Here is a 13,368-nt window from a genome sequence, read left to right on the forward strand (position 1 = left end):
ACATACCTGTTATCTGCCATCTGTGTGCCTGTATCCACCTGCAATTTGAAATACAGTGTTTGAAAATATTTTAATAGTAATTTGTTTACCTCAACAGAAGATGAAAATAGAACAGGTCATTGCTTAAAACCTCAATATAAATTAACAGCTGCTGGTTCTGCTAAGATATTCATCATGCATAATCTCTTACAGTAAAGTGAATAGCTGCCATAATACCCAATCCAAACTGAAACTTGCTCACAGTTTTTAAACAGTCTGTCAGGTGCTTTCATTTAACCCTTTTCAACTTATTTTTTCTGTTAAGTATTCCAGATGCTAACCCAGTTCTACCAGATCATAAGTCTTCAGTCCAAGGACAAGTGTCACAGTTTCCTAAACTAGCTCTGCATTCTATTAAAAAAAAAAAAAAAAAAAAAATCAAGCCAAAGAGGAAGATATATCATTTTCTAATTCCTTGACAGTATCACAGTAAATAATTAATTTTTAATCTCTGCATATACTATATTACTATGCCTGATCTGAAAACAATGAAAGTTCAAATGAATTACAACAACTTCAGAATTACTTTTTTCTTATGTCACCTGAGCAGAAAAATATGCCTCACTTGCCTGTTTAATCAAGGCTATTTTTGTGAACAGCTGCTTCTGCTGCACTATACTGAATGACAACCTAAAACTGCTGCTAGATAAAAAGAAGCAAAACACTGAAGGAAGGAGAGAAAATTATCTACCAAAAGAAAGGGTTTTGACAGCAGCTATGAAGGCAGAATTCCCTATACAAAGATTTGCCTTGAATTCATTTATCAGGAGTGAGAAAACAAAAAGGAAACACAGAAGTTGAAGTCTTGTTATTAGCAATGATTGGAACCAAGTTTAGCTCAACTACCCCAGCCCCCAAGATGTAAATTAGCTTCCTGAAAAATCAGAGGGAGCCAGACTGCCTAACTTAATTTGCTGTTATTTCTTTACTGGGGTGAAACATCCAAGCCTGTACATCTATTTTAGTAATACAGGTTGGGGGATTTTCCCCCCCATTCTAAACAGTTCATTGCAAATCCAAGTAATCACTACATACCATACAAAAGCATAGGTGGTATTTTCCACTATCAAGCTTTCAAGAAAGCAGATGTTAGTCTGCCAGTCAAATTTAGAATAAAATGTACTTTCCATCATTCATGAGAGTCGACAGGTCTGATTTCTTACAAGCAGGCTGATCTTTAGCCCAGCTTCCAACATAGGGCTACCAAAGAAGAACCTAAGTGCTAATGACATCTTGAGTGGCAGCCAGAGCAGGGGGCCCAGAGATCACATGCACTCTCCAATCTGGAAAATGCTGATTCCTGCTCTAAGCTAGAAAAGCAATACTTTCACAACCACTTTAAATAGAGTTGAAAACCTTTGTTCATTTATAAAAGTACTAAGAGTATACTTTAGATTATTCCACAGGAAGTAAAGTTGCTTAACATCTACCAAAAAAGCATATGAGCCCACCCTATAGATTAAGTCCAGAAACAAACAAAAGGGGCTTCTTGTAGACTAGGTCTGTTTCAGCAACCCAGGCATATTTATTTGCAAACACTTAATCTTGCCTTAAACACAACATGAGAAAGTGGCAATGACAGCAACCATCCGCTAGAGCAAAATGGAAGAATTTACTATCTTACAGCTGAACAAATAAATAAGCATACATGAGTCCTTCCTTCCATAGCAGACAGAAGGCAGGAAAAAAAAAAAAAGATAAGATTAAAAAGGTAAGACATAGCAAATTGACCAAATATCAGAGTTCAGCCAACAAGTTACATGATCCTACTCACTATTAGGGGAAGCAATAGTAAGGAACTAAAAATGCAGACTCGCATTACTTAAAAATCAGCCTCGAAGACTTGTGTCTTCCAACCTAGGCCCAGTGACAAAGCTAATGGAAAAAATCCACTCCACATACGAATTCTTCTGCTCAGTTGTTTGTGCTGTATTTCCTGCAGGGAACTACTTCTCAACCCTGCTGAGGGAAGACAAGATTCTCATTCCATCCTCATTCGTGTTTGGAAATCATGGAATAAAGTTCCCATAACTTGAATAATTTTTAAATAGCAGTTGAATTAATCTCCACTGGAGCAGACATGAATTGGGCATGTTCTGACAAAAGGCATTCACCTAAGTAACAAGAAACAATAACAACAAAGAAAAAAGACACCATTCCCTGGTGCAAATACATACTTTAAGGCTTGTTTCGCTCCTCAAAGTTGTTCCTTGGGCAGCTAAAAAGAAGAAGTATATAAATAAATAATTAGAAGCAGCTTTCTAACAAAACAGCTTGTGATTCCCAGCTGCATTACAGCTGTCTTCCAATAACTTAACTGTTGCAGAGGTACTAACAAAACTGTTCAGTAAAAGCTGGTGAAGGCAGGGGAGGGGAGAACAAGGTGATTTTAGAGGAACAAAGTCAAATGCACACCTAGTTGAAAAAGTACACTAGCAAAGCACTGAGCTTTCGTAATTATTGCCTTAGTTATTTTCCAAGCGAGGGAGCTCGGTTTACAGACAATCAGGACCTGAAAAAGCTATCAGAACTCCAAGAAAATAATAGTATAAGGTATTGTTATTATCCCTACCACCACCATTAAGAGGCCAAATTAATATCTTCTTTCTTCTGGACAGTTCACTGTTTTCAAATGACTAATGCAGACATGAAGCTTTGCGGGAAGAGGGGACTACATAACCCACTTGTCCCACAAAGCAGGCTGCTGCAAGTTGTCTAGCACAAATGTCACAAACCCTTAGTCACTTAAAACAGCAGGAAACTGTAAACTGGATGCACACCAAGATAGCAAAAGTTCATTATAAGGACAAATAATATCCTGAAGGATGCAACCTTAAAGGAAAAGTCTGTACGTTTAATGGCAAGACATATTCATAAATAGAAATGTACACAGGATAAAAATAAAAAGGCAGAGCAGAGAAAATTTAAAAAGCCTATGTCTTGTTGTACAAACCTTCTAAACACAACTAGAATATGAAGCAGGAAAATACTGGACTCCTGAACTCACAGGAAGGCTTCTACCCACAACTGTTACGATTTTTTGTAACTACGACAAATCAGAAGGGAAAGTTATGACTTCCGTTTTAGAGCTGCTGGGATGCAACTCTGTGGGAAACCACAAACATAATAGTCTGATACTTTTTGTAAGGAAAATTAGAAGCAATAATGAAAAACTTGTTGAGAGAAGAAACTCATTAACCTGTTCCACAAGCCCTGAACATTAGCAATACTTACGCTCACCTTGGAAGTTTTCTTGAGGGAACACTATTTTGGTTACAGACGACTTTATAAGAATTTGACTAGTGGTTCTGGTTTCACCTATAACTTACATACTTCTCTACCTTTTTATTTTGAAGCCTCATAAGCAGATGTTACAGGATCGGAGTCAGACAAATCCTACAAACACCGATACTATATGAAGTAAATAATCGGAGCAGCAGCGAAAATTTTAAACAGGCCCTCGCTATAGGAGACGGGGACCTGGAAATTAAAAACTGAGCCCCCAAAGTCCCATACCACGCGGGGGGGGGGGACGGGACGGGACACCAGATCGCGGATGAGGTCAAACGAAAGAATCGCGCCTAACCTAAGCGGCTAAGGGTTTGACTCAACCCAAGCACCGCGGCGGGAGTGAGACGGAAAAACAGTTCACCACAAACAACAGCCCTCCCACCCTCTTCCTCCCCCACTTCCCCCGGGAGGGCGGGGGAAGGGAGGGCTCGCTGCCAGGCTCCCCGGGGCGGACGAGAGCGGCCATACATGTGGCCGGAACCGCTCCGTCCCCCCTCGGCCAGACTCAGACCAACGCAGACTCCCCCCCCTCCTCTCGGTCCAAACTTCTCAAGCCAGCCTTAAAATGGTGCCTGACCGGGCCGGGCCCGCCCCTCTCCGCCAGGCGGCTCCAGACGGCCCCCACCACCACCGAGCTCCACCCCGGAGCAGGCCCTAACGGCCGCCGCACGCGCTGCGGTCGCGCCGGCAAGCTCGGGCCCTCCGCCAGCCCCACCGGCCACCCGCCGCCCGAAGGCCGGGAGCTCATGGCCGCGGCCCCGCCGCACCCTCACCTGCCCGCGCCCCGCGTCCCCTCACGCCCGCAGAGGCAGCAGCGACAGCCGCTCGGCTCCTCGCAGGCTCACTCGGGCTGCGCCGCCGCCAAGAAAGCCCCCTCCTATTGGCCGAAGCGCGGGCGCCTCCCTCAGCAAAGACGCCGCCGATTGGCCCTGGCAGCGCCACAGCCGCCGCGCCGCACGCGGGCCATGTTGACTATCCGACGGCGCGGCGCTCAGCCAATCAAGGAGCGAGCGGGGAACCGCGGGGCGGGGGGGGGCGCTGGGCGATGTGCGCGCGGAGCTGGCGGCGCGCGGGCAGAGCGCGTGATGCGGGGGGGGGAGGCGGCTCGTGCCTTCGTCCTTAAAGCGACAGAGGCCGCGCGCGAGAGGGGTGGGCGGCAACATGGCGGCGGGCGCCCGGCAGCTCTCAACGCCTTGTAGGCCGCGCTCTCGAAGCGCGCCGGGGAGGGCCCCTCCGCGGGGCGGGCCCGGGCGGGGGTGACCTCCAGCTGTTCCTGCGGCGCCCGGGCGTCCTTTAACCACCCCGGCGGCGCCGCGGCTCCTGCGGCGTGAGCGGTCTGCTCGAGGCCGGGCTGCGGCTGTCCGGGCGGCGGCGGCGGGGGAGGGCCGGGGCTGCGTGCCCGGGCGCTGCCGGCTCGGCGCGCGTTGCAGGTTGGAGGCGGAGGCGGGCTGAGCGTGCGTGTGGGGCGCCGAGGGCCGATGGCTGCCGCATCCCTGACCCGCACGCAGTGCGCTTCTGCCTTGCCTTCCGTTTGTCGTTAGGATAATCCGTGCTGAGGGCTGGGAAATGCAGTTTCTGAGGCGTCCTGTGGCTGGCTTTTAAAACGCGGTGCTGCTTTCCAGTTTCTTCAGCAGCAACGACAGACTTGGCAACGCCCATCTTCTGCTCAGTCGCCTGCCCGCAGCGCAAGGTTTACTGTCCTAGCAGACACACGTACGTGTGTTAGAGGGTGCGGTTAGTTGCATTAATAATGCGATCATGGTTTTAGGAACCTCTCTGTGCACCATCTGCATGCATGAGACTAAACTTTCAAAGGTGAAAGGTAAATCAAAGAGCTGAGTGCTTACTATTTAAAAAAAAAAAAAAAAAAAGCCCTCCTTGGTGTTTCAGATGGAGCACCTGTTTGAAAATGGAGCTGCTAGCCTTTTCAGCATTGTTTCCTAGTCTAGATACGGACATAATTTCCTCTTCTGTAAAAAAGAAAACCAACAAGAAAACCCCTAACAGCCTGGCTTCTGTCTGTATGGCAGTTTGTAAGCAGCAGGTGCTGTGTAGCATGGTGTTAAGAACAGTGCAATTTCAGCATCTGTGGCCACTTAAAGAGTTTTAATAATCTTTCACTCAATAGGAAAAACCTCTAACGCTTTACTGTGTCAGTGGATTCCCTTGTTCTAAAAAAGGTTTTCTCCAGGTCTGCAACTTAGTCTTGGATTTCAGTAATTAACAACTAGGGTTTATCATCACAATCCTTTCACTGGCAAAATTAAAATTTGGAAATGATGAGACCAATATTTTATTAATTAACAACTAATCAATACATTAGTGTTAGATTAATTCAGTTATTGTAGGAACTTAAGTGACAGGATAACAGGAATCATTAGTTAAATAGGTAGCAATACTATAATTAAAGAATGAGATAATTTTGAATTGCATTCAAACAGCTAAAGAACTGCAGGAATGTTGTAGAGTCAGCTGCACAAATAAGCAGATTTGGTGGGCCAGAGGATATGCTCAGTGGAAGGTTGTTCTTCCACTTCTTTTCCTTGCTTCTGGCTCCCTTTCCCTGTTTCTCCAAACCAGTCCTTTTTCTAACATCAGCAGGTTAACAGCCTCCATGAATTCTTATTTTGGGACAACTTTATTCATTTGGGACAACTTTATTCATGGTAGTGACTACACTTAATTCTCAGTCTTCCAAAGAAGAGCATAATGAACTCTGAAAGGAGGATTTACCTGAAGGTATTCTTACTCCATGCTTTTGTTCTTGCTCCTGGTTCATAGCTGTCAAGTATTCTTTTAAGCTTTTTCTGTCAATCTCCATTTTGTTAAAAGCTATTTCTCCTTTCCACCCAGAAGACGTTTGGAGTACAAACTCCAAACTTTGTCTCCTATGAAGATGTAGGAGGTCTTGTTTGAGTATGTGATCTAGCTGCACCTTTCTGCTGTTGCAGGAATACACTGCAGCCCTGTTCAGACTATTTGTTGCACTACTGCATCTTCTGTGGCATGTGTAGAGTTTGTCCCTCTGCACTAGTTGCTGTCTTGTTAATGCAGTTCTCATAAATGCTGCAAACCCTGAATTAATTTAAAATTAGGATGGTCTTGTAAAAGTAGATTTGGTTTCTTCTGGACCAATTATTAAAGCCTTGAAACAGGTCAGAGTGCTAGAAGTACTTGGCTCTCTTCCTCCACTGATGTATATCAAAGTAAACACACATTTCAATTACCTTACGTACTTGGATTTTTAGTGCCCCTCTCCCAAGGCATTAATCTCCCATGATCAATGAGGGATTTTTGCTGACTGTTGTCTAACCTCTTGTAGCATGGTGGTAGACTTTAGGACTGTGGATAAGGCACAATCTGTGGAGTCATCTTGCTGTCAGGTGCTCCTACCCTGCAGAGAGCTGCAAAAAGATATTTGCTGAATCACCCTGGCTTGATTTAAACACCCAGCCTAGCATACAAGAGCTTGGAGAACCAAACCTGAGAGAAGGGATTACGGCAGAGCTGCTGAACAGATGCACTAGACACTGGAGAGAAAGCTTAGGCTGAGATCTGTAACTAGCATTAAAATATCTGTGTCTTCTGCCCTTGGGTGGGTATTAATGGAAACTGCTGTCACTTAGTGAGATGCCAGACATTCACAGCCTAATTTGAGAGATAAGACTTAGTTTGTCAATGACTTTTTCTGGAGGGGGAGGAAAAACTTTGATCATTGCTTAGTGGAGTCTTGGTACTAAATAGCTAATGTGCTTCTTAATTAATTTGTTCCATCTCGGGAGACATGTTAAATACTATGCATGTAGTACAGTGTCCTGTATAGAAATTGCCCTGTGAAATCACAGAGGAGTAAAAACTGCTTTTCGTATTTGTGTGGTAGAAATTGTATAATTAAAGAGGGAGCTAAAGTTGGTCCAACGACTACCACCACCTGAAAATGTTTAAACTTAGCTTAAAATGTAGAAAAAGCAGCTGAAGGTACATACTGTATGTGGCAGAGATTTGCTTATTTGCACACTTAAAATGCATCAGTGGTTTCCTGGAACAGTAGACAGCAAATACAAACGTTAGCATGAAGAGGTCAAGGAGAGTATCATAAATGTAATTAGGCACTCATTAAAGTCTTTGAAGAGACTGGTGGCAATAAGACCAGATTGAACAATTCACAGATTTTTCTACCAGTATCTGAACAAACTGAGTGATGAACTTGTTCTCTTTAGTGGACCAGTATTCATATTTGAAAATTAATGTGAATATTCTCATTAGAAAGCTGAAAGGCACACTCTGAGCAAAAGACAGAAACAAAATTTGCTGAAGCCAGATTTGGCCTTCAGCCAAGGGTGCCATTAAAAACAGAAACACCACGCTTCTACCTTGCCTTGCCATCTCTGAATAAATTCTTTGATAGGTGAGAAATAAAAAGCTCCATGTTGTACAGACCAACACAAGATCTGTGTTCCAGAAAATGAATATATTTTAAAATTCCAAGATTTTGCTATGGGGATTTTCATAATGCTTAGAAGATCACATTCCAGATTGGCTTCCCTGAGCGTGTCTATGCATATGTGCACATTTTAAAATAAAAAAAAAAATTAAAATACTGTGGAGTCTGTCCTCTCCCTTTTCCTCGCTGAGAGACAGGTGACTAAGACACTGAATGCAGACCATTGCTGTTGCATTCTCTTCTCCTGGTTGCCAGGTCATTCTCACTAAGCAAGTGCAGTGGAATTCACTTAAATGCCACCTTGATGGATTGCCAGGGAAGAGGTATTGTGCTGTTTGTTTCAGTGATCCGCACAGGTCAATTGGCACACCTTCATCAAAAAAGTCATCTTGAACAGTGTGCATCCAAGCCTGGCTGCAGCATTCTTTGTTTGCCAGCACGTCTTCCTTCACGAGGACTTCACGCATACTGTTATTTTTTTGCTAAATTGTGGCTGCAAAGAGGATAGAAGTAACTGATTTAGAGTAGCTCTGGAGCTTGTTTTTTGTTACAAATTCTAGGAGACTTCAGTCTATTTTTTTTGACTCTTTGCCAAGGTCATTGTTTTTATTATCCTGCTGCTTTTGGAAAAAAAAGGAACTCAAAATATGGGCAAAAGTCTGATTTTACTTAGAGAGAATGAATTAACTTCCTGTTTGTGTGATAAGGTAAAAATATTTTAGCAGCTTCTTTACAGGAGGAGTTGCTGATTTGTGTGCTTTTTTTTTTTTTTAATAGAAAATACTTATGCCTGTCAACTAACTCACAGCTGCTTCATGAAGCAGACATCTTCCTTGCTGACAATGCTGACTTCCGAGGACAGCTGAAACAGACAGGAAGAGAAAATTGCAACTGGAAGACCAGTTCAAGTATGGGGAGAAAAGTTAAAGTATGGGAAGGTTTTGAGGGCTTTATTGCTGGAGGAGTCAAGTGACAAGCTTGCTTGAAGAAGGCAACTTTGAAAACGCATGAACTAGATAGCAAAGCACTATAGAAAGCAGGGGAGAATAAGTAGCTGTGTGGAAGAACAATGATCACCCAAGACACAAGGTGAGCCTGAAGAGGAGAGGATTTCAAAGGCTCTGATCCTTATGATGTATATGAAAAGAATCCAGTTGACTTTAGGAGACTTTTGTTTGTGTTCAAAGAGAATTCAAAGACAGGAATGCTGTTATGCTGTAGCAGAAGAGAAAGATGACTTTCACAGCACTGATGTTTTGGATAAGGATTCTTTCAAATCGTCTTAGCTTAAAACAATGAAATTGACAATCAGACAAAACACAGAAATGGGAAGCATGAGCTAAATAATTTTACAGGTAGAGTAACACCTTAATGGGGCAGTAAATAAGCAGAGACCCTTATCTGACATGACTAACCATAAATTTAAAAAAAAAATACTGAGGGAGGAAGCAGTGTATGTATGCAGGAAGCATACAGAAAGACTGGAAAATAACCTTTGGAGAATGTGAGTCTGAAATGCTCCTAAGATCTATGCAAGGAGAGTTGTCCCAGAAACAAATTTAAGCATTTGAGAAGGGAAAAGGGCATTTTTTTAAAAATTCTTCTACATAGAGGTAGTAGCTAAATCATGGAATTGGATGAAGTTCTACTAAAAACATAGCAGGAGGAGAAAAACCAGTGTGTGGGGGCAAAAGCCAGGATGTTATCATGGAGATGTCTTAAACTACAATCCAGGACAGCAAAAGATTAACAGCATCTTCTCCGTAGTTATATACTAACTAGCTTTAAGCAAGTGCTAATTTGGATCACCAAAAAAGAATTTCTGTAAGCAAATTACTGTCACTATTTGAAATTAAGTAGCAACTTCAGAAGCAGCCTAGGCACATTCCATCCCTTCATGGATATCCTGAGTGCACATGTGTCTTGGGGGAGCATGCTGGGAAGAAAACGATGAGCTGATAATGTTGAAAGGGGTTAGAATCAAGAACGGTGTAAAATGCAACTGATCCTCTTCTGTTCACAGACCAAAGGATAGAGAAGTTGCCCTCATCGCTGTGGTTGGCCATTTGAAGTACAGTTTAAACATGCATTTATACAATTAATTAGAAATTAGCAGAATAATCAAATACTGAATGCAAGATGAATTAGATCAGTAATAGTAAGCTAAAGGAAAAGCTCTGTAAACCACATTTCAGAAAGATGGTTGTGGAATAAAGATAAGCTCTATATTCTCCCCAATATACAAAGGTCACATACAACTTGTATTTCACAACAGATTTTATTTTCTGCATACAAGATGCATGTTCTTTACTGACCTTAACATTCCATACGTTTTCAAAGGCAAATACAGACAAACTAGAAAAACACCCAACTAGACCCTTCTGTTACTCCAAATATGTTCATTCCTCAGAAGGAGGAATATAAATATAAAAATATAAAGCGAAGATGTTTTAACTCTTAATTAAGGAAAGGAACATAGCCTACTGGTTATAGCATGAGCCTAAGAGTTAAGAGAACACAGGTGTCACAGTATGACCTTCTGCAAGTCACCTTGGGGCTTAAGAATACTTGATGAATATAGTTCTGCATATTTCTGCATATCGGACACTTAGCTGTTATATGCAGTTGTGAAGTAGGTGAGATTTTTTTAGGATTTCATTAACTTAATTTCATTTAGTAGCTACTGCCAGCGAAGTGCATTATTAGGCAAGAATAGAGAACTGTCCTTGCAGACATAATGTGACCGTACTACATCAGAAAGATTATTAACTCAGGGTTAAATTGTCATGTTAAAAACATCAGTCTTGAATAATGAGCAATGTATAGCTGTATTTCCTAATTGCAAACCAATCCACAAACTGTATGTCAGTTAGAAACCTCTATTAATTTCCCATGGCTCTGAACAGGTAGTTAGGTACTGAGTACTTTGGATAATCGGGTACTTTGGCAGGACTCCTGTTTCCTTGGAGGGATAGCTCCAAGAACGCACCACCCTCCACTGTTCATGTCTTTCCCACCTGTTTGTTCAATACAGGTGCATTTGCCTTTTACTTACCCACTTGATTGCAACTGCACGTTGAGCAAAGATGATCTGTTCCCTTTTGCAACAAAGGGACTGTTAGCTTCTACCATGCAAAGTGTTCTGGGTATACTTATGAGAGTTTTTAGTAACAGCAGCTAGAGTAAGTATCATAGTGGAACTACCCACTTTTCCTGCTTATGTAAAGATACTAAAGTCATCTGGAAAATACTGTTCTTACTGTGGGACAAATTACTCAGCTCCCACTTAGTAGTAAATTTTGCTGACTCTGACATATTCCAGAATGCAAGCTACAGTGGGTCTTAGAGAGGAGATCAGTATGCAGGACAAATTAACGAAAGCCTGGACAGCTATAATAAACAAGAATCCTTATGTGGATTTGCTGACTGAGCAGCACCTTCCCAAATAGAACTGGCAACCATTCAACCTGCTAACCATTGTTGCGAAGAAACTTCTTACAGGTTGGCTTTTTTTAAGAATGGATTTTTATTGACTTTCCAGATGACATTATTAATCCACGTAAACAGGATTTTTACTTTGCACATAATAGAAAGTGTAAACAGAAATTTGAGCATCAGTATATGCTCACTTCTTCAATGGTGACCCAGAACTCGCCTTCTAAAAAAGTGTCCTGTTGTTTTCAATTTGCACTTCCATTCTGAACCATTTGTAGATACTCCTTGTATAGCTTTTCTTGGGTTTCATAAAGTTTCTTTAGCTTCTTAATTTGTCCTTTGCTGAGTTCTTTGCCCTCTGTATCATGGGTGGGAAATCCCTGAAATATTTAAAAACAAAAAAAAAAAAAAAAAGAGAGAATTTAAGATAAATTCTTGGACTGCTTTTGCTCCTTATGTAATCGTGTTTTAGTAAGATAGAGTGATAATGTCATAATGACAGGCTCTCAGGATGGGGTGCATCTTGGCTAATTTTAGTCACCTAGAAGTCTGACAACTAACTTCGACTACTTGCATATGTTCCTTTCCCAGTTAATGAAGGGGCAAAGGGTGTATTTATTTTCTGTCCTGTGCTAAGTAAGGGAAACTTTGACAACTATCTTCTAGATGGTTATAGTTAAGAGAATAATGACTAATCCCTGAACAGATGGTTAAGAGACCACTTTTAATCATACCAGCATATTGAATCCAAGGCTTAAAGCAAAAGCAGTAAGAGATTTGTGTTCTCGATGGAGAAAGTATGATCAGAGTTTTTATGGACATTCTCCTTGGCTTGCAGGGGTATTTACACTCTCCATTCTTACTTGCCCCCAGGGCCTGAATTTGTGCAGGTGAAGAGGACAGGCAGAAGCAGGATCAATGTCCCAGATCAAGCACTGAAGGAACAGTACTTTATGTTTTCCAAGTAACACCTTTTATCCTCAAGGGGAGCAATCAAGAGCAGCCCCTTCAGAGATCATTTGCCAAGAGAGACCAAAACAGTGGGCAGAAACAAAAAGGAAGCACAGGACCTCTCTGAAAAACATCAGTTCTGGCAGAGTTGGGGAGTTTGTACTTGCAAGTGAATTCCTTGCCTTGCAACAGGGTAAGAAATCTGTGAACAAACATACATCTTCCTACCCACAATATCTACAGGGAATTTTGCTCTGCGATGAGAAGGGCCAAAGGAGACCAATGTACAATGAAAATACCCTTGAAGTTATGGCTAACAATTAGAGAACCTTGCTCCCCAATGCAAGGTATTTGCAATAAAATTAATACATCACCTTTTCTTTCTCTCCTTCCCTCCTCTCACTACGTTAATAGCACTGCCCTGGAGGTTTTGGAACGAGATAAGCTACATACATATACAAGTGAGTATATACAACTGGGGAACAAAAGCCACTCCCTATCTAAAGAAAAGTCTCTTACATTTTCATCAAACATGGAATATTTGTCATGTTCTGATTTAAACATTTCATGTGGTGGAATCTTCATTTTTGCCAGTTTTGCTGCCTGTAATATAAAACATGCATTAACATCACAGTTAATTACTGACAACCTGTCACATATGCAAAAGGAAAAGTGGACTATAATTTGCAAATCAAAGAGCATTTAATTCACTATTGTTTATCATGTGAAAAGAAACTTTCAGTGAGAAACAACTCAACAAGTCTTAGCTGTGCTTGTCGGGGGCGGGCGGAGGGAAGTGTTTTAAATCTGTAGAGAACCACTTAATAAAATATATGTATTGCAGGAACTCAGAATAACTCACTTATACACTGATTTTTGCTAATTTGGTTCCTTAGTGTTTTAGTTATAAACATAAAGTGAATAGTTGCTATGATTAAAGAATATTCAGCAGCTAACTCACTGCAAAGGGAACCACCTTTATCAACAGTTTCCTGCTGACAAGCACAGGTTTCTATGCAGGTCACAGCAGGATCAGGATGCAAGTAATTGCACTGAAAATAAACTGAACTTTCACTTATCTGTAAACAACTACATCTCAGAGTCCATTCCAAGTAATTTATGCCCAATGCGAGGGAATCACCTTTTTGAAAGAATGCAAAAAGCTACTTGGAATTTGTGGATGATAAATGCTATTTATCTCATTTTCC

The 13,368-nt window shown here is 41.8% G+C and overlaps 2 protein-coding genes and 1 long non-coding RNA gene across 12 annotated transcripts in view; 1 reads left to right on the plus strand and 2 right to left on the minus strand.

Moving 5' to 3' along the window:
• The window catches only part of NAP1L4 (nucleosome assembly protein 1 like 4), a 30,050-nt gene extending 25,826 nt beyond the window's left edge, over nucleotides 1-4,224 (minus strand). The window contains exons 1-3 of one of the 6 annotated variants that reach the window (XR_005934133.1): nucleotides 3,280-3,468; nucleotides 2,217-2,257; nucleotides 7-38 (exon numbers count right to left, since the gene is read on the minus strand). Coding sequence is in view for 4 of the 6 variants with exons in the window: in XM_030038980.2 (XP_029894840.1) it covers nucleotides 7-20 (14 nt within the window). In the remaining 2 variants the exon portion in view is untranslated. Of the gene's footprint in view, nucleotides 1-6; nucleotides 39-2,216; nucleotides 2,258-3,279; nucleotides 3,478-4,103 lie in introns of those variants that run through there. The other 5 variants (XR_005934132.1, XM_030038980.2, XM_041129239.1 and 2 more) reach the window with 5 other exon arrangements.
• A 134-nt stretch (nucleotides 4,225-4,358) lies between these two features.
• Nucleotides 4,359-12,685, plus strand: LOC115351783. 4 transcript variants are annotated; one of them, XR_005934135.1, is made up of 3 exons: nucleotides 4,359-5,043; nucleotides 5,929-6,069; nucleotides 8,552-10,040. It is a non-coding gene; the product is annotated as an uncharacterized LOC115351783 (long non-coding RNA). The 4 variants fall into 4 exon arrangements; XR_005934134.1 differs by having other exon boundaries at nucleotides 5,932-6,069; XR_005934136.1 differs by lacking the exon at nucleotides 4,359-5,043 and adding an exon at nucleotides 5,061-5,152.
• Nucleotides 10,034-13,368, minus strand: part of CARS1 (cysteinyl-tRNA synthetase 1) — a 36,732-nt gene continuing 33,397 nt past the window's right edge. For both annotated transcript variants that reach the window (XM_030038976.1, XM_030038977.2), the window contains 2 exons: nucleotides 12,680-12,763; nucleotides 10,034-11,589 (listed from right to left, as the gene is read on the minus strand). In XM_030038976.1, coding sequence (XP_029894836.1) covers nucleotides 11,455-11,589; nucleotides 12,680-12,763 — 219 coding nt within the window. In that variant the 3' untranslated portion in view covers nucleotides 10,034-11,454. The remainder of the gene's footprint in view (nucleotides 11,590-12,679; nucleotides 12,764-13,368) is intronic.

The sequence above is a fragment of the Aquila chrysaetos genome, chromosome 16, assembly GCF_900496995.4.
Source record: "Aquila chrysaetos chrysaetos chromosome 16, bAquChr1.4, whole genome shotgun sequence".
Classification (NCBI taxonomy): domain Eukaryota; kingdom Metazoa; phylum Chordata; class Aves; order Accipitriformes; family Accipitridae; genus Aquila; species Aquila chrysaetos.